At 37.1% G+C, this 21,479-nt stretch overlaps 1 protein-coding gene across 1 annotated transcript; it reads left to right on the top strand.

The window, feature by feature from the left end:
- Nucleotides 1–13,826: 13,826 nt before the first annotated feature.
- LOC141706431 (uncharacterized) lies at nucleotides 13,827–16,820 on the top strand. The gene is made up of 3 exons (XM_074509197.1): nucleotides 13,827–14,259; nucleotides 15,319–15,576; nucleotides 16,342–16,820. The coding sequence occupies exons 1-3, from the start codon at nucleotides 13,827–13,829 to the stop codon at nucleotides 16,818–16,820; spliced, it is 1,170 nt and encodes a 389-aa protein (XP_074365298.1).
- The last annotated feature ends 4,659 nt before the right edge of the window (nucleotides 16,821–21,479 follow it).

Genomic DNA, 21,479 nt, shown 5'->3' with positions numbered 1-21,479 from the left:
GGCACGCTTGGCTCTTGAAGAAGTACATGAAGGTATCTGTGGGCAACACTTGGGGGCAGAGCACTGGCTCATAAGATAACCCGTTTAGGCTTTATTGGCCAGAGATGATGGACGATGCCAAAGAGTATGTGAAGAGGTGTGATCATTGTCAGAAGCATGCACCTGTTGTTCGACAACCCCCCGAGATGTTAACCTCCATCCACTCTCCCATCCCCTTTGCCATGTCGGGAATGGATATACATGGACCTTTCCCCATAACCATGACACAAAGGAAGTTCCTGATTGTAGCAATTGATTATTTTACTAAATGGATTGAAGCCAAGCCTTTGGAAAAAATCACAACTAAGTAGGTTGCACAATTCCTGTGGGAAAACATCATGTGACGTTATGGAATTCCCCGTATCCTAGTTACCGATAATGGAACACAGTTCAACAATGAGGAATTCAAGAAGTATTGTGAGGAGAATGAGATTGAGTTACGATTTATCTCCGTAGCTCACCCGCAAGCCAATGGGCAAGCGAAAGTGGCAAACCGAATAATCCAGGATGGACTAAAGAAGAGGATGGAGAAGTTGAGGAATAACTGGGTGGATGAAATACTCCCAATACTATGGGCCTATAGGAGTAAACTTCGGGAAAAAAACCCGTTCTAGTAGAGTCACAACTGGAGCAACTCCCTTCATGTTAGCATATAGGGCAGAGGCAGTTGTTCCTGTGGAGATATCATATTTGTCTCCCAGGATCCAAGCTTTTAATGCTGAGGAAAATGAGGTAGGGCAAAGATTAGGCCTGGATCTAATTGATGAAGTACGAGATGAGACACATGCGAAGATAGTGGAATATGAGAAAAAGGCTTCGTTCTACTATAACCTAAGGGTTAAGGAGAGGTTCTTCAAGCAAGGTGACTTGGTCTTGAGGAAGGTGGAAGCTTCTGGTGTTGGGCAGAAAGGAAAACTTGCCCCAAATTGGGAAGGAGCATACAAGGTCAAAAGTGTTGAAGGAAGAGGAACCTACAAGCTGGAGACTATGGATGGTTTTGAAGTCCCGAGAACTTGGCATGCACAAAACCTGAAAATTTATTATGTGTAAAATGGCTGAGCACGATACTCACTTATCAAGATGACAAGTAGGTTGAAAAGCACCCTGAAGCTTTGCTTGCTTAGGATTACATGTTTTAGTTTTATTTTAAGGTTTATTAAGACTCGTGTAAGGGATGAATCCCAAAAGTTATGAAATTTAGAAAGTTTTCGACATATGTTTAACAAATCCCTATGGCATGGCAAGTAAACTAAGTGCATGAGATGAAAGCATAAAAAATAAAACTGGTTCAAATAAATAATACAAAGTCTGATAAATAAAGTCTCAAAGACAAAGTAAAATAAATAAGCCACGTAGGGCTAGAAATGCTCTAAGGAGCAGAGGTGCCCTCAGCATCCATATCATCGTCTCCGCCACTCTTGCTGGATGTCTCAGTGGTCCCGGAAGAAGAAGAGCTATCATCTGCAGAAGGCCTAGAAGATGACTCGGGAGATGGAAGAAGTGGGATCTGAGGGGTACGATCCAAGACAACTACTCGGGTGCGAAACCTCTGTAGTAAAGCCTCATCGTCAGGGCAGACATAGTCCGCTGGGTTAATGTCAGGACAAGCCTCGTTCACATTCCCAAGGGCCGTGTCCTAGCCAGTCCTAAAAAACCCAGGGAACACCGAGTCGTCCCTTACCCTCATAGACTGGGTAAACTCCTCCGAGTCCAAGTAGTTGTCAATCGCCTTATCCTTCTCAGCCCTAAGCACAACCAGCTCAGCATTGGACTCTCCGAGCTCCTCCTCCTTACGCTTCAACTTTCTCTCCAAAGAAGCGTACTTCCTTTGCTGCTTCCCGAGGGCATTGTCAGCCTTGTCTGAAGCCCTCTTCCATGATTCAGCTTGCCTCACTACACCTTGGAAGTAGGCGTTAGACTGAAACGAAACAATAAACAAAGATATAAGGCAAGTGAATGTTACAAGTAAAAAAGAGAGTAAAATTTTAAGAAAAGGTCATACTGAGGCCAAGGACTGAGCTCCCATGAGCTTTATCCTCTCCAGGTTTGGGGCAACCACAACATCAGTGAAGTCCTTGGGGGTTACAGCGTGGTAAGACGAATCCCATGCATACTTTGTGGATCCAACCACAGTATCCCCTCGGAAAAATTCCCAAAGAGGCTAGAAAGTACCAGTCACAGCAGAGACAGGAGCAGCAGTGGAGATAGGAGCGTTAGGGGCTTCAGTTCCCTCAGTAGGAGCCTTAATCATATGCTCCTTGTGCTTTCTTAGGAAGCTAGGCTCCGTAGCCTTTCCTCGGGTGTCCAGTCCCGCAAGGCGAGCCATCTTCATCCTCGCGGTCTCCTCAACAACAAGCACATTATCCTCATTAATTTCCTTAACAGTTGCAAAAATAAGAGAAAAACAAAAATAAGTGGTGTCAATAATGCATGGAAAAGAGTAAAAATAAAAAGGGAAGAAAAATACCCTGTTGAGAAACTGAGGAGAGCCCCACTTACATAAGGGAAAACTCCTCTAAAAGAGTCCAGCTAGGAGTGGCACCATCATCCCGAGTTAGCTCGTTATAAATGATAGTTTTCTCGGGGGTTAGGTGAATGGATTTGAGGCTACCATCGTTAACCTTCCTGAAGGAAGATCTGAAGAGGGTGCCCCAGTCCCCGTTCTCCCACCTTAACCCGACAAAACTACTCCTCCAATGTTGGTTATTGTCGGGAATGGAAGCACTATTAAAATTATGTTTACACTTGGGCCTTTGTTTAATGTAGACTCAACCACAAAAACTCTGAGAACTGTTATAACACTGGAAGATTTTCCTAAAAACTGCTACTGATAAAGGAAAACCTCCCCTAAGACAAGAAACCATGAAACATAAAATGTTCCTCCAGGCGTATGGAGGAAGCTGACAGGGGTTGATTTTCAAGTCTGCAAGCAAGTGAGGGATGAAATCGTGGAAAGGAAACCCAAGCCCAGCCTTAAGGGCGTCTGTGTAAATGAAAAGAGTGTTGGGCTTTCAGTGGAAAGTACGATCACCACCACTAACAAGAACTAGCCTAAGACGGGGACGAACGTTATGGGCCCAAATTCAAATTGAAAGAAAAAATCCAGCCCAGGTTATGGGCCCATATCATGTATATATATGTGAGCTCAAAATAATAAAAAAAAGAAAATAGCCCAGCAAAGGGATCCAAAAGAGTAGAAGCTCAACCAAGGGCCCACAAGGAGAAGAAAAAAGATTATGGGCCCAAAGGAAGGCCCAGGCTTGAGGCCCAATATATTTAAAGGATGGGAGTAAATTAGGGCCATGGGCCAAAGTCCATTTAGAAGCCCAGAAAAATCATGGCCCCAAGAAATTATTCAAAAATAAAAAATATATGAGCAAAATCCTTGACGTAATTTGATCAGGATTTGTTCTATATTCTTGATCGAATACTCTTGGTCGAAAAAGACCACGACCAGGATCAAAAGGAGGGCTGAATTCGGTCAGAAAAACAAGAGAAATCCTGACCGAAAGGGTCAGGAATCCTAGTCGAATGCTTTTGATCGAAATTGATGTCGACCAGGACTATGTAGGAGCATAATTCGGTCAAAAACACAAAATCCTGACCGAAAGGGTTAGAATCCTGGTCGCCAAAAAAAGGGTGCAAAATCCTGATAAAAAATCGACCAGGAATTTTGCTCGAATGGTCCTCCTCGACAGCGCCTTCGACCTGGGCAATATGGGGCCTAATTCGACCAGGATCCTGGTCGAACAGGATTCCTGGTCGAACTATATATAAGAAAAAGGAGAAAAAAAGGGGGGGGGGAATTCCTGAAAAATTGCAGAAATTAAGGAAATTCCTTAAAAAAAATCTGAAAAATATGAATATTTTTGGAAAATTAGGAATAATTCCTAGAAATTAAGGAAAAATCCCAGAATTAAGGGAAAAATTCCTGAAAAAATCCCAAAATTAAGGGAAAAATTCCTGGAAATTAAGGAAAAATCCCAGAATTAATGGAAAAATTCTTGGAAATTAAGGAAAAATCCCAGAATCAAGGGAAAAATTCCAGGAAATTAAAGAAAATTCCCTGAAACTAAGGGAAATTCCTGGAAATTAAGATAACTCCTAAATAGTAGGAATAAAGGCAAATCGTTGTAAATGTGTAGGTCGCTCCACACTTTACGCAAAAATGATAACCTGTAAGGGAACAAATGAACTTAACTTCTGCAAAACCTTTTCACGGTTTCCTAGTAGTTGGGTGCAAATGATAGGGAATAAAATAAGGCCTGAGTATGTAATTAATATTGGGCCAACAACTAGGCCCATTTGAGAGGGCCCAAAACCCTGAATATTAATTAATTTCATAATTAATTAATAAGGGATAAGTCAATTGATAAGATGAGTCCTAGTGGGGAAATAAATCATTGTAGATTGGCCTCCAAGAAACCTCGCGGGATATGGAATCAACTTCCTAATTCCTAGGACTCCAAAGTCCATTCTAATTCTGAGACTTGCCCACCAAGTCTCCTAACCCAAGTCCAATTCAAGGACTCCCAACATTTATATAAGGGGCCTCACCCCACAGATCAGAACTACGTTTTTTGACTTGATCATTGGCAATCAGCAAGGTACGTAGGCATCTTGTTAAGGCAGATCGAGTCACGAAACACAAGAGCAGTCAAATCGAGCCTCGAAGCTCACGTTTCCTAGTAGTAAGCACAACAGTTATTATACTTTAGTTTTTGATCCATAACAAAATCAAATCAACAACACATGAAATTGATGATATGAATAGAAAGTAGATATCAAAAGGATCATTTTGGTTACTCACATGATCGATTAGGTTAATAGAATCACCTTCAAATCTACAGTTTAATTCTTTGATTGTTCTTCACCAACAAACCCAATTTCTTGATTATTCTGATTTTTAATAATTAATTAACTAAAAATTAATAATAATCGAGATATTTATCTTATGGAAAATAATACAGCTAAATAAAATTTAAGGGCTAATTACACATCTAATAAAAATATTTGGCCCTAATTTTTATAATTTTTGGGTATTGATTATGAATTTTTAAATAACCAATAAATACAAAATATATGTCAAAAATTCCCAAAAATTGTGAATATTACAAAAATGCAAAGAAAAATGATATTTGATACTCTAATGATCATATAAAAATAAAAAAATATGATTTTTGTAGGGTTTTTGACTCCCGAAGTGGTCCGGAAAAAGTCGTGTTTCGCGAAAGAGGTAAATTTGTAAAACGTCTAGATGTTCAGAATAGCGATATGGTATAGGCCGTTATCGGAAAAATAGGGTCAATGATTTTGTTTGAAATATGGGCTTTTGAAACACTGTTTGAGCTGTACGGATTCTGATATAAAACCTATAACTTATAATAAAACACACAATAAATACCCGAAACACATTCCGATCAAAATAGACAACACGTAGCACATACCAGTTAGGATTTTATGACTAAACACACTTAATCACATAATAATACACATAAATTTTCTTTATTAGAATATAATACAATTGTAATTTCTCGGTCGTTACAGTAAGCTTCTGTAGAAAAATTGGGAGGAAAACGAGTTTGGTATTCGATGTTGCTTCAATGCAGGGAAGCGAACTTTTGATTAACTATTTTACTTAATTAATCTAGAGATTCAAGGACACACTATGTTACAATTTCAGTCTATAATCATGCATAAACAAATTATAGCATCATTTCAAAGTTAGCTAAGAAAATCATATTTTTTTTCTCTGATTTAGGCAGCTAGACACTGACTTACTAACGGGCTATAACTTTAAGTAACTTCACATGTATTTAAAACACTAAGTTGATTCCTTTTTTATGAGTTATCTAGACACTATAGGCTATAACATATAAAAAATTCATCTTAAAATAATACCTACACAATCCACGGTGTTGGTTCAAAGTCTGTACTATTTTCTGCAATTTTTCAGGTGAAATCAGTCCTACTATTTCATCTTTATCTCATGTTTAAAATGTTCAATACCATTGAAATTTTTCAGGAATATAGTCAAGATATTAATGTACAACTTTCATTCTCAGGCCATTAACCAATTATAAATTTAGGACCATGAAAAGACAACCCCAATATCATACACGAATTCAGGAAGATGTTGAATTATAGAGTTCTTCTTGATTATTAAGGATTTATTTCATACACATCAAGTCTAAAAATTCCCAAACATAACAGACCTGTAGATTAGAGGATTAGGAATAACTCGCATTCCTATATATATAATTGATTAAGTCCTTAGGTCATGTTTTTTTCATGGGATTATAATTCCAGGATAATAATCCGGGGATAACTAATCCCATCAAAATTAGTCATAGAGATTAAATAATCATATCCCAAGTTTGTTTGGAAGGATTAAGTGTAGGATTGGAATATAATTTTTTTAAATTTTATATTATGTTCGTTTTAAGGGATAGTAGTTGGAATTATAATACAGTCCTTTAAATTTTCTAATTTTATGTTTGTTTCACATGGGATAACAATGAGGGGATATAATCCTTTAAAAAATGACTTTTAGGAGGGGATAAAATAATATCTCCTCCCACCAAGAATTAGTAAGGATTATAGTCCTATCCTCTACTCCAACAAAATAAACATGCGATAGGAAAATTTAAAGGATTATAATCTTTGGATAACTTTTCACTAATTTTTTAGAAAACAAACATGGGATTGAAAAATTTAAAGGATTATAATCATATTCCCTACTTAATACCAATACACAAACATGGTTTGAACTTTGATGGTATAATATATACCTTTGACAACTTGATCTTATATCATGTCACACTTTTGATGAGTGAAAAAGTGTTATGCTTAAAAACTGAAGCAAATGAAGACATCAAAACTTCAGTAAACAATATATCTTATGATCATTTACTTCCTGATCACCAATTTACCATTGTTTTTTTAAATATTGAATACTAATTAGATTGTCGACTTGCAACAAGAACACAATTATAGAATATCAATTGCACCAAGAACTTACACCATGCGTGATCCCTAGTCAATTTATAAAAACTCTCCCTTGCTTATTTAATACTCGAATCCCCAAATTTCTAATCTCAAACAAACATAAATAGCTAAGAAAACACTAATTGTGATTGGAAAGGGGAACGGGGTTCCTGAAGTTGTCTTAAAGATCTGGTTCATATCCTCAAGTAAGATCTTGATTATTGCTGGAATGGCTGGAGAGCGGTAGCCCTCATTGTTTTTGTTCATTGGATGAAGGACCTTTTCCGGGTTATTGATTGCTCCAAAGACAGAATCTTGGCAAGAACTATCGGTAAAAGAAAAAATATAAACTAATAGTTTCAAAAACCTTAAGTATCAGGAGGAGTGTTTAATTAGATAATATAAAAAATACAACAATCCATGTTAAACTAATAATTTTTTATGTTCCTCATTATCCAATCAACTAAACTATCAAGCGACAACTGTTGAGTTTCAAAAACCTCAACATGTTAAAATGAGCGTTTTATTGGATAAAATACAAATACAACAATTCCATGATCATTATCAACCTTAAGTGTGCAAAACTAATATTAAGGCAACCTTCTTTAGAAAACAATAACAAACTCATAAATGTGTAACTACTAATAATCCAACAAGTGCACAAGGACACACGCTAGCTCACCAAAACAACCAAGGCCAAGCAATACCAGTCGCTTAAATCGTGAGATCTTATTGCAGAGGGAACGATTACTAAGAAGAGAGCTATAGGTATAATAACTGTCAAATTATAAATTTAGATAGCCAAATGTATTTAAGTAAACACTTCATCCATTGTAAATAGCATATCCCTGCTAAATAAATATGAAGTTGAAGAAACTTATGCGGGGTATAATATTTTGTGCATTTGTCAACGATTGTTTGGCTTTTAGATATATTTTTTTAAGCCTCTTCAACAAGGTTTGCCATCCTAGCAACTACACAATCTTCAGCTAGAGGAGTAGTTTTAACACTCAAATAACCTAAAAATATTATTTGTTTAGATGAAAATAGGAAAAAAAGTACTTTAGTTATGAGATACATACATATACAAAAATATTTAATATGTGTAGTAATACAATATTTACCATTTAAATTAATGGTGTCGGCCAAACAACGGAGTTAATTTGTTTAGAAACAGGAAAAGATTCACCAGTTAAAGTTTTTTCGTCGACATCATAATTTCCTTGTACAAAAACTCCATTAATGCGGATTGCATCACCGGGCTCCATAGAGAGAATGGTGTTGAGCTGAACTTGATCAGCATTCATTTGTTCCCCGGTTTCAGTAACAACTGCAGTTTGAGGGACTATTTTATTAAATTAATAATATACAAACAAAATATAAAAATAAATAGATAAAAGTGAAGTACATGTGATAAGAACAAGAATGTTTATGTTAGTGAGGTTGTAGTTGGTAAAGCAACAACTATAACGACTCTGCATTTCTGTGTTATTTAAATATGTAATTACTGAATAATTAAATAAATAAACTATGTGTATGGGTTCTGTCCGCTGAATATTATTTTTGTTAATATTTTTTATTAATTATGTGTGATTATTGGTGTTCGAGGATCATTTGTATAATTAGTTTTGACGCTGTGTTATTTTGTTTTTATAGTTAAAGGTGATTTTATTCAAAATTTTATTTTCATAAATATTTGGATTATCTCTAAAATCATTTTTATCGCATTAAAATTTTATTTATTATTTTTAGGAGTTTATAAAATTTAGAAATCAATATTTTATTGTTTATTTATCTTTAAATGATTTTCTGATTTTATTTAATTGTAAAATAAATGTTTAATTCCAGAATTCTTCAGAAATTACGAAACTCATATTTTATTTATTTTGGAATATTCCGAGAATTTTAAAATTATTTTGGATATTTTTGAGATTAGATTCACACGCGCGTTGTTCCGTTTAATTGTAAAATACGGATACGTGGCGTGTTTCAGAAAATATTGTAAAATTTTCAAAATTGTTATTTTATTTACTTTAAATTATTCCGGGGATTTTAAGATTTCTTTGGTAAATTTTGAACTATCGGTATTCATAAATTTCCTAATTATTTGCTAAATGCGGTGTTAGAAATAGTAATAACGTAGCAATTACGATAAAATTTTCCCAAATTTTATTTCTTTTCACTTCCTTATCTCTCCATTCTCTCTCATCCCTCCCACAAAATCTTTCCCATCTCTTTCCCTTCTTCCTCCTCCACCAACATTGTTCTCCGGTACACCACCTTTCCCCCTCTTCTTTCTCCTCTATCTCGACCCCTCTCTCATGTTCTCTCTCTATTTCCCTCTCTTCCCTCTCGTTTCTTTTCTTCTTCCCCTGTGATGTTTGATTTTGTTTATGTGTGGGTGCGTGAGTGGTTCATGTGTGTGTATAATCGTTGTAATATTAATCGTTGCTGTGTTATTCCCTGTTATCGTCGCCCCTCGCCGTTTTTCGGCGAAGATGGTGGCGCGTGGCGGTTAACTCGTCGCGGTGTTGTTGTCTTATCCGGCTGTGGGTCGGTTTCCGGCCTGTTTTAATTATTGTGCGTACGTGTGGGTGTTTATATCATGTGTGTATATGTTCTAGATGGTGTGGATTACGTTGTCTCCTGCTGTGTTGTATTTTTCCGATTCTGATTTTGCTCCGGTCGTCGCTGGGTTTTTTTCCGGCTGGGTGACGGGGCGCGTGTCCTTCACGCAGCTTGTATGTTGTTGCCCTGTGTTGCCTTGGTTCGAATAGTGCTGATTAAAATTTTATTATTTTAATTTTTCTTCGCAGGAAAGATTATTTGATTGATTTAGTGAAATGAATAAATTATGTGCGACAATTATATATTAATCAATGGAATTTACGTAGGATGCCTTATATAACAGGAACCCGTAAATTTTATCGCTGTCGGCGATGAGCTTCGGCGAGCCGACGGTGGACTATGATGATACAATCTGAGTCCTATGAATAAAAATTATAAAATACAAATTAAAACATAAAAATACGAATAATAAATAATAACTGAAGTTAACTGGTGCTTGAGAATTTAGGAATTTTATCGGTGGTTGGGAATTGTGATTGGGTTGTAGTTATAGCTGTTGTGATTTGGTTTGACGTCGAGTTGTTCGACGGGTTAGTCCGATATATAAAGGAAATGCTGCCCGATTTCCGGAAAATTAAATTTCGGGAATGCGAGGCCCTACCAAGTGACTATCGGAACGTTGATCGATTATATATAAGTACTATATACGAAACCTGATTATGTATTGTGATGAAATACTTTGCTAAAACCGATAACCCTAATTTCGTAAATAGACAAATATATCTATTTTCTAAAAATGAACATCGAACTGACTTTCAAGATTGTGAACCCTAATTGATACGTGTATTATTATATTAAGGAATATTACTAGTCGGGTTTTGTTAACATACGGGTAGACTGTTAGCGAGGATAGTCAAGCATGTTCGGACGTCTAATTTAGGGTATTTCCGTTCCTGTAGGTTCCAGTCGAAATCATTGCATCCCGGTCGGTGTAAAGCCTGCCAGTTATAGTTGTTAAAGCGTATTGAGGCAAGTACCCCTGACCATATCTTTATGGTTCAGTAATATATGAATAATTTTTTATTTAAATTTACGTACTGGAAAAGAACGGTTTAAGTTACGTATCCCCTGTGTTTAAATTGTTTTGTTAACTTGTGTTTTAGGTGAAAAGTAACTTCTGAAAGTACCCATCTCTAAATTTTGAATAAAATGAAAATATTTTGGAAAATATGTTGTGATAGAATGGTTTTGAAAAGAGATAGGTAAATGGTTTGGAAAACTGGATAAAAATTGAACAGATAATTGGATGAGTGTCCGCAAGGGCCCGTAACAGCCAGGAAGATAGCGTCAGAGGTGAAGTGGTTGCACACCCTATTATAACCACCAACCCAGCGTGACAGGGACCTAGCTAGTCTCTGAGTTTCGGAACAAATTTCATAGGATGGCCAAGATAGAGTTGTCCTATGGAGATAGCTTGATCAGCTGTCTCACCAGGGATCATCCAATACTTTTAAATCAGAATGAGGTTTTATGGTTCCCGTAACAGAACAAGTGATTTTGGGTCCCCGTAGTGGGATAAATGGTTTTATGGTTCCTGTGACGGAACGGAAGATTTAAAAATGAAAGTAGCATGCTAAAATTGAACTCTGGAATTTATACAGCACAATTAATGAGATGTTTTACATAGCATGCTAGCTAATATATCCAGTTTTCATCAGTTCATCAGTTTTCATCTGTTTACACTTGTTTTACTGGTTACCTAATAACAAGTTGTGATTTATGTTCCTACAATTATTTATCATAAATTGTTTGGATTAATATTCATATAATGGTACTGCTGAGCGATTGATCGCTCACTCTTGTAAATATTTTTGTATATTTTTACATTACAGATGCCTAGGAGATGTTGCTGTCTTGGTAAGGGCCAGTTTCCAGTTCCTCCTGTGTTGAGCTCCTCTGAGTGTGTTGTGTCAGACCAGGTGTGGTCTATGAGTTGCTATAGAGAGTTAGAAATGTCAGGTTATTTTAAATAAGTTGGGTTGTAATTAGTGTGTAACCTAAATTATACTTGAACCTGGAAAAGATCTTGAGAAGGGGTTGTTTATATTGAAATAAAAGTGATTGGATTGAGTTGTATTTGTAATTTCATATTGTTAGTGACGTCAACTCCTGACCCCGGGGGTTGAGGCCGTCAGAAGTTGGTATCAGAGCTACAGGTTTGAGTCCCTGATTTAGGTTAGGAATTGAGTCAGAAAGGTGTAGAGTTGGTGTATAGGGTATGAATCAGCAACTCAAATCTAGAGGAGCAAGTTTAAGAGTCTATTCGAGAGTTCGAAGGTGTAACCCTGGCATATTTTAAGGATTTTGGAACTGCCCTGATCTTTAGTGTGTTTCCCTGGTATAGGTGTTATTGGTAATGGCCGATCGAGATTCCTAGACATTCATTCCGCGAGAACGAGTCCGACCATGTCAATTTAGTTAGTAGGTTGCGATATTATTTGGTGGTTGTTATAAGTATTGGTGTATGCTGCTAGTGTCGTGTTATTATTATTGTTGTTATTTTTATTGTTGCATTTGTTGCTGATTTTGTTAAATCTAGCCACTCACTACAATCGGACCTCAACTAAATGAGGGTTGAAATATTTTATTGCGGCAGCATTCTCTTGGTACATGAAAATGTTGCTACCCGGGGGCAATTCTTTTAAACTAAAACCATTTGTTATGTTTCAGGAGAATGCCGCCCAAGAAGAATATCCCATCCAATTCCTCTAGTAGAGCTTCTGAAGGGGCCCCAATTATGGGTGAGTTGCTAGATTTTTTGTGCCAACAGTCTAATCAAATGGCCCAGCAGCAAGAACAATTTCAGTAGCATCACTTTCTACAACAACAGCAATAACAGCAGCAGGCATACAGCAGCAACATCAACAAATTCAATACCAACAGCTGCAACTTCAGCAACAGCCTCAGCAAAGAGAAGTGAACCAAACTGTAAGTTTTAACTCTTTTCAGTCGGTAAAGCCCCCAGACTTTAAGGACGAGGTGGACCCAGTTGCTGCCAGAATTTGGATAAAGGAAATAGAGAAAGCCTTTACCCTCACTCAAGTAGGTGATAATCTTAGATCAGACTATGCGAGTTAGTTTCTCAAGGGTGAAGTGAATTATTGATGGGAATCCACTCGTGCCTTGGAAGGAGAAGGTCCTGTCTTTTGGGCCAGGTTTACAAAATTGTTTTTGGAAAAGTATTTTCCGGATTGTCTGTAGAACCAGTTGGAGGTTGAGTTTTTGGAATTAAAGCAGGACGAAAGGAGTGTGGCCGAGTATGAGGCCAAGTTTACGGAATTGGTCTGACTGGTGCCCGTGTATGTAAGTACTGAAGCTCAGAAAGCGAAGAGGTTCCAGAAGGGACTGAATTCAGAAATTCGTAGTGGGGTTGTAGCCTTGCAGCTCAAGACATATCCCTCTATAATTCAGGCCGCTCTAGTTATTGAAAGCAATCAGAAGTTGGTTTCCAAGGAAAAGGGTGATAAGAAGCGAAAGTATGAAGGTATTACTGGTGAGACGAATCCTGGAGGATCTAATCAAAGGTTTCAGAAGCGATTTGGCCAAAACAGGAATAAAAGATTTAGAAAACAGAATTTTCCTCAGGCGAGGCCTGCTACCACCTCAGTTGCCTCCATTCCAGCTCAGTCAACAAACTCAGTGATGGATTGTAAGGTATGTGGGAAAAGACATAGTGGCTCATGCAAAAGGGATGTTCAGTATTTCAAATGTCATCAAAAGGGTCATTACGCATCAGAGTGCAATTCAGAGAAACCCGCAGTTACTCGCTACAACTGTGGAAAGTTGGGACACCTTGCTCGGAATTATAAGACAGTTCCTCAAGGTACTGCGTCTCAAGGACCGGCATCCAGCACAGCTAAAGCCAGAACTTTCAAAATGACAAAAAGGTCCAATGCTCAAGACTTAGACATAGTGGCAGGTACGCTCTCTCTCAACTCCGTACCTGTTAAAGTTTTATTTGATTCGGGAGCATCTGAGTCTTTTATATCAAAGGATTGTGTGGTTAAAATGGATTAGAAAATTTGGCTGAACCTTTGACTATAGAAGTAGCCAGTCAGGATAGAGTTTCAGTGAGTTAGTTTTTCCCTAAGTGTCAATTGGAAATCCACGGGCATTCTTTTTCGGCTGACCTAATACCCTTCGAGCTAGGAGAGTTTGACGTGAATTTAGGAATGGATTGGTTGTCCCAATATAAGGAAAATATTGACTATAAGAAAAAGAATATTATGATGGTTACCGAGGATAATGTTAAGGTGAATTATCAAGGACAAAGGCAAGAAAAGAAATTTCTCTCGATATTAAAGGCAAAGAAATTGTTAAGACGGGGATGTGAAGCTTACTTAGAACATGTAGTAGACATTGAGAAAGAAATACCTGATCTAAACAAGATTCCAGTAGTAAGAGAATTTCCTGATGTTTTCCCAGAAGAGTTGCCAGGATTTCCACCAGACCGTGAGATCGAGTTTTCTATTGACTTAGTTCCCGAAGCAGAACCAGTTTTAAAGGCTCCTTATTGCATGGCTCCAGTAGAAATGAAAGAACACGCTAAACAACTTCAAGAATTATTGGATAAAGGTGTGATTCGGCCAAGTGTATCTCCGTGGGGTGCGCCAGTATTATTTGTAAAGAAGAAGGATGGAAGTATGAGATTGTGTTGACCATCAAGAATAAGTATCCCCTACCAAGGATAGACGATCTGTTTGACCAGCTTAAAGGTGCGTGTTATTTCTCGAAGATTGACTTGAGATCGGGCTACCATCAGTTGAAGATTAAGCTTGAAGATATACCAAAGACTACATTCAGAACCAGATATGGACATTATCAGTTATTAGTGATGTCGTTTGGATTGACCAATGCACCAGCCACTTTTATGGATTTAATGAACTGGGTGTATAAAAAGTACTTGGATAAGTTTGTGATTATATATATTGATGATATCCTTATTTATTCGAAGACTAGAGAAGATCATGTTAACCATCCGAGGATTGCCCTGCAGAGGCTAAGAGAGAAGTTATTGTACGCTAAGTTTTCGAAGTGCGAATTTTGGTTGGATGAAGTTCAATTCTTAGGTCATGTAGTGGGAAAAGATGGAATTAAAGTGGATCCCGTAAAGATTGAGGCTGTATCCAAGTGGGAAAACTGAAGACCCCTATGAAAATCAGAAGTTTTCTTGGATTGAAAGGGTATTATCGAAGATTTGTAAAGGATTTTGCCAAGATTGTGACTCCATTGACCAAGTTGACCAGGAAGAATGAGAATTTATCTGGACCGAGAAGTGTGAGGAAAGCTTCCAAGAATTGAAAGAGAGGTTAGTAACAGTTCCAGTGCTAGCATTGCCAGATGAAACGGGAAATTTTATAATTTACAGTGATGCCTCTTTGAAAGGTTTGGGTTGTGTGTTGATGCAACATGATAAAGTCATTACTTATGCCTCTAGAAAGTTAAAGCCTCATGAGAAAAAGTATCTGGTGCTTGATCTGGAGTTAGCAGCGATCGTGTTTGCGTTGAAGCTGTGGAGACATTACTTGTACGGAGAAAAATGGGAGAATTACAAGGATCATAAAAACTTAAATTATATATTCACCCAGAAGGATCTAAACATGCGACAACAGAGATGGCTAGAACTGATTAAGGATTACGATTGTTCAATTAACTCCCATCCAGGCAAAGCCAATGTAGTGGCAGATGCCCTGAGCAGGACGGAAAGATTGAATGCGATCAAAGTTTCTGAGGAACTCGTAAAAGAATTGGAAAAGCTGGAAATTGAAATTCGAATGCAAGTTGAAAATAAAGGACAATTGTATGAGATCACTTTTCAGCTGGAATTGATGGACAAGATTAAGAAGTCTCAAGAAGAAATAATGAATCATGAATTAGATAGTTTAACTGGAGAAAAACTTTGTACACAAAAGGATAACAAGGGTATGTTCAGGATTTCCTCAAGAATATGGATCCCTAATGTGACTATACTGAAGAATGAGATTTTGCGGGAAGCTCATAATTCCAAGTTTTCCATTCACCCGGGGAGCACTAAGATGTATCAAGATCTGAAGAAGAACTTTTGGTGGCCAGAAATGAAGAAGGAAATTGCAAATTGGGTTAACAAATGTCATGTATGTCAAACGGTGAAGGCAGAACATCAAAGACCAAATGGATTGTTGCAACCTTTGGAGATTCCACAATGAAAATGGGAAGAAGTCGCGATGGATTTTGTGGTAGGACTACCAAAGATGAAGGCGAACCATGATGCTATTTGGGTAATTATTGATAGATTGTTGAAGTCTGAACATTTCCTTCCGATCAATAAAAAGTACTCTTTGGAGAAGTTAGTCAAGCTGTACTTGGATGAAATTGTGACCAAGCATGGAGTCCCTGTGTCAATTGTGTCTGATCGAGATCCAAGATTTAATTTAAGATTTTGGACGAAATTCCAGGAATTATTAGAGACTAAGTTGAAAATGAGTACCAGCTACCATCCCCAGACAGATGGCTATAGTGAAAGAACAATTTAGACAATAGAAGATATGCTAAGGGTTTGTGCTTTGGATTTTAAAGGAAATTGGGATAATCATTTGCCGTTGATCGAGTTTTCTTATAATAACAGTTATCATGCAAGTACAGGAATGCTGCCCTACGAAGCTTTGTATGGACGCAAGTGTAGATCACTACTCTATTGGGATGAAGTAGGAGAAAATAAGTTATTAGGCCCTGAGTTGGTTCAACAGACCAAGGACGCAATTGTATTGATTCGAAAAAGGTTAGAAGCGGCTCAAGATAGACAGAAAAAGAACGCAAACCTTTATCGAAAAGACATGGATATAGAAATAGGGTCATTGGTATTACTGACTGTATCGCCCTGGAAAGGACTAGATAGATTTGGTCAGAAAGGCAAGTTGAGTCCTAGGTATATCGGACCCTTTGAAGTATTGAGGAAAGTTGGTAAAGTTGCCTATGAGTTGGCATTGCCACCGCAGTTACAACATTTCCACAATGTATTCCACGTGTCTATACTGAAGCGTTATATCCCCGATTCGAATCAGGTTATTGAGTATGAACCAATTAAGCTTCAGCCAGATTTGTCCTATGTGGAGCGACCGATCCAAATCTTAGATCGAAAAGAGCAAGTCCTTAGAAATAAGTCTATTCCCATAGTTAAAGTACTGTAGAGGAATCCTCGAGTGGAAGAGTCCACTTGGGAGTTAGAGTCAGATATGTTTGACAAATATCCTCATTTGTTTAATTAGATCAGATTCCGAGGACAGAATCTTTTTAAGGGGTAAGGATATAACACCTCGTGCATTTCTGTGTCATTTAAATGTGTAATTACTAAATAATTAAATAAATCAACTATGTGTATGGGTTCTGTCTGCTGGATATTATTTTTGTTAATATTTTTATTAATTATGTGTGATTATTGGTGTTCGAGGATCATTTGTGTAATTAGTTGTGACGCTGTGTTATTTTGTTTTTATAGTTAAAGGTGATTTTATTCAAAATTTATTTCCATAAATATTTGGATTATCTCTAAAATCGTTTTTATCGCTTTAAAATTTTATTTATTATTTTTAGGAGTTTATAAAATTTAGAAATCAATATATTATTGTTTATTTATCTTTAAATGATTTTCTGATTTTATTTAATTGTAAAATAAATATTTAATTCCAGAATTCTTCAGAAATTATGAAACTCATATTTTATTAGTTTGGAATATTCCGAGAATTTTAAAATTATTTTGGAGATTTTTGAGATTAGAGTCACCCGCGCGTTGTTTCGTTTAATCCTAAAATACAGATACGTGGCGTGTTTCAGAAAATGTTGTAAAATTTTCAAAATTGTTATTTTATTTACTTTAAATTATTCTAGGGATTTTAAGATTTCTTTACAAATTTTGTACTATCGGTATTCATAAATTTCCTAATTATTTGCTAAATACGGTGTCAGAAACAGTAATAACGCAACAATTACGATAAAATTTCCCCAAATTTTATTTCTTTTCCCTTCCTTATCTCTCCATTCTCTCTCATCCCTCCCACAAAATCTCTCTCGTTTCTTTCCCTTCTTCCTTCGCCGCCACCATCGTTCTCCAGTACACCACCTCTCCCCCTTTTCTTTCTCCTCTATCTCGACCCTCTCTCATGTTCTCTCTCTATTTGCCTCTCTTCCCTCTCGTTTCTTTTCTTCTTCCCATGTGATGTTCGATTTCATTTATGTGTGGGTGCGTGAGTGGTTCGTGTGTGTGTATAATCGTTGTAATATTAATCATTGTTCTGTTATTCCTTGTTATCGCCGCCCCTCACCGTTTTCCGGAGAGGATGGTGGCGCGTGGCGGTTAACTTATCGCGGTTTTGTTGTCTTACCCAGTTGTGGGTCGGTTTTCGTCCTGTGTTAATTACTGTGTGTGCGTATGTGTGTTTATATCATGTGTGTATATGTTATAGAAGGTGTCAATTACGTTGTCTCCTGCTGTGTTGTGTTTTTCCGATTCTGATTATGCTCCGGTCGCCGCCGGGTTGTTTTCTGGCTGGGTCACGGGGCGCGTCTCCTTTACGCAGCTTGTATTCTGTTTCCCTGTGTTGCCTTGATTCGAACAGTGCTAATTAAAATTTTCTTGTTTTAATTTTTCTTTGCAGGAAAGATTTCTTGATTGATTCCGTGAAATGAATAAATTATGTGCGACAATTATATATTAATCGATGGAATTTACGTAGAATGCCCGATATAACGGGAACCCGTAAATTTTATCGCCATCGGCGATGAGCTTCGGCGAGTCGACCGTGGACTATAATGATACAATCTGAGTCCTAGGAATAAAAATTATAAAATACAAATTAAAACGTAAAAATACGAATAATAAATAGTAACTGGATTTAAATGGTGCTTGAGAATTTAGGAATTTTTGTTATTGTGTTTTGAAATCGGTGGTTGGGAATTCTGATTGGGTTATAGTTATAGCTGTTGTGATTTGGTTTGACGTCGAGTTGTTCAACGGGTTAGTCCGATAAATAAAGGAGATACCGCCCGATTTTCGGAAAATTAAATTTCGGGTATGCGAGGCCGTACCAAGTGACTATCGAAACGTTGATCGTTTATATATAAGTATATATACGAAACCTGATTATGTATTGTGATGAAATACTTTGCTAAAACCGATAACCCTAATTTCGTAAATAGACAAATATATCTATTTTCTAAAAATGAACACCGGACTGACTTTCGAGAACGTGAACCTTAATTGATACGTGTATTATTATATTGAGGAATGTTACGAGTCGGGTTTTGTTAACGTACGGGTAGACTGTTAGAGAGAATAGTCAAGCATATTCAGACTTCTAATTTAGGGTATTTCGGTTCCTGTAGGTTCCAGTCGAAATCCTTAGCATCCAGGTCGGTGCAAAGCCATCCAGTAATAGTTGTTAAAGCGTATTGAGGCAAGTACCCCTGACCATATCTTTATGGTTCAGTAATATATGAATAATTGTTGATTTAAATTTACACACTAGAACAGAACGGTTTAAGTTACGTATCTCCTGTGTTTAAATTATTTTGTTAACTTGTGTTTTGGGGGAAAAGTAACTTCTGAAAGTACCTATCTCTAAATTTTGAATAAAATGAAAATATTTTGGAAAGTGTGATGTGATAGAATGGTTTTGAAAAGAGATAGGTAAGTGGTTTGGAAACTGTATAAAAATTGAACATATAATTGGATGAGTGTGCGCAAGGGCCCGTAACTGCCAGAAAGATAGCGTTAGAGGCGAAGTGGTTGCGCACCTTATTATAACCACCAGCCTAGCGTGACAGGGACCTAGCTAATCTCTGAATTCCGGAACAAATTTCATAGGATGTCCAAGATAGAGTTGTCCTATGGAGATAGCCTGATCAGCTGTCTCACCAGGGATCATCCAATACTTTTATATCTGAATGAGGTATTATGGTTCCCGTAACGGAACAAGTGATTTTGGGTCCCCGTAACGGGATAAATGGTTTTATGGTTCCTGTGATGCAACGGAAGATTTGGAAATGAAAGTAGCATGCTAAAATTGAACTCTGGTATTTATACAACATAATTAATGAGATGTTTTATAGAGCATGCTAGCTAATATATCCAGTTTTCATCTGTTTACACTTGTTTTACTTTTTATCTACTAACAAGTTATGATTTATGTTCATACAATTGTTTATCATAAACATTTTGGATTAATATTCATATAGTGGTACTGCTAAGCGATTGATCGCTCACTCTTGCAAATATTTTTGTATATTTTCACATTGCAGATGCCTAGGAGATGTTGTTGTCTTGGTTAGGGCCAGTTTCCAAACACTCCTGTGTTGAGCTCCTCTGAGTGTGTTATGTCAGACTAGATGTGGTCTGTGAGTTGCTGTAGAGAGTTAGAAATGTCAGGTTATTTTAAATAAGTTGGGTTGTAATAAGTGTGTAACCTAAATTATACTTGAACCTGGAAAAGATCTTGAGAAGGGGTTGTTTATATTTAAATAAAAGTGATTGGATTCTGTTGTATTTGCTATTTGATATTGGTAGTGACGTCAACTCCTGACCCGGGGGTTGAGGCCGTCACAACAACCACTTTGAAGAAAATGGGGAAGATTGGAAGTGCCACAACTTCAAGTCCTAGGCAACGGAGAGGATGATATACGTGTTGGAAGAGGATGATTTACGTGTTGAATATTAAAGTTAACGACACCATTAATCCTGAACCTATTAAAAACCTCTAAAATAATAAGATACCTGAAATTAAATGTAGGTTTCATACCTCACCAAAAATAATGTTCAATTGAAACCCCTGATTCAACACTATTCCAAAAAAATCTTCAAAACCCCCCAATTGGATTTTTTGTACAGAAGCCCCAATTCAGCCCAAACCTAACTGCTAACAACTGTTGAGTGGCATTTATAACACTTTATTATGCTCCGTAAAGTTTTGAATTGGTGTATTTGTACTCAAGTTATTGGTGTTTTAACGTATTTTCTAGTGTTTTTGCATTTTAGGAATTAATCTGAGAATCAGGTGAATAAGCATTGATTTGATGCTAATATGGTGTTAGGATGGTGTCCAAGAAATAAAGCTCGCGAAGACCGGCTCAAATCTGCAAGAAAAAGAAGAAGTCAAAGTTTTGGCAAAATCCCATCGCGCATGCGCTAATCAAGCGCGCGGCCGCGCCCAAACATCAGAGAGCCAGCGCGCCCGCACTGATCAAGCGTGCGCCCGCGCCGTGTCAGGACAACGAAATCATGTTTCTATTTTGCTTTTGAGAGAAAGACTTCTACATTGCATGAGGCTGTTATATAAATAACTTTAGGTCATTTTTCATAAGATATCAAGTCAGAGACATATCAGAGCTGAGGAGAAGACGACAAGGACCTATAGCATAATTCAACAAAGGCGAAGACGATCTAGTTTATTCTTGTGAATCTTTGTTTTGAGTTGTAATCTTGGATGCTAGTGTCTTGTTTTGTTGAACCTATACTCTTGTGTTAACTTTGTTTGATTATTCGTTATAAAGACTACGTTTATTATACCATGCTTTCATCGGAACCCACGTTGATGATGAGTCCGATTATGGGCTAATCATTATCGTGGGGTTCTAGCGGATTTATTTATGGATTTCTTTAGTTGATTTTTTTTGATGCCTTAGTGTGTGGTGATTGTACGATAACCTAGTATTGGTTGTGCGTATTCGTCTTATGAGCGTCGCGAACTTATAAGATAGTGTGTTAATTCTTAATGAAGCGAAAGTGAATTTAAGGATTTAGAACTTGACATGCTAGCATAGGTTCATGTGTTTGTTATGCATGATATATGGGTAAT

This window comes from Apium graveolens, chromosome 1, assembly GCF_009905375.1.
Source record: "Apium graveolens cultivar Ventura chromosome 1, ASM990537v1, whole genome shotgun sequence".
In the NCBI taxonomy this organism is placed as follows: Eukaryota; Viridiplantae; Streptophyta; class Magnoliopsida; order Apiales; family Apiaceae; genus Apium; species Apium graveolens.
The sequence above is the reverse complement of the archived record's forward strand: the minus strand, read 5'-3'. Positions and strand labels throughout refer to the sequence as shown.

Bases quoted from the DNA above. Each gene is read 5' to 3' on its own strand.
- LOC141706431 (XM_074509197.1), top strand. From the start codon at position 13,827: ATGGATTGGTTGTCCCAATATAAGGAAAATATTGACTATAAGAAAAAG. The intron at 14,260-15,318 runs GTGCGCCAGTAT...ACTCCCATCCAG, and splicing joins GCCAAGTGTATCTCCGTGGG to GCAAAGCCAATGTAGTGGCA. The intron at 15,577-16,341 runs GTATGTTCAGGA...GGGATGAAGTAG, and splicing joins TACACAAAAGGATAACAAGG to GAGAAAATAAGTTATTAGGC.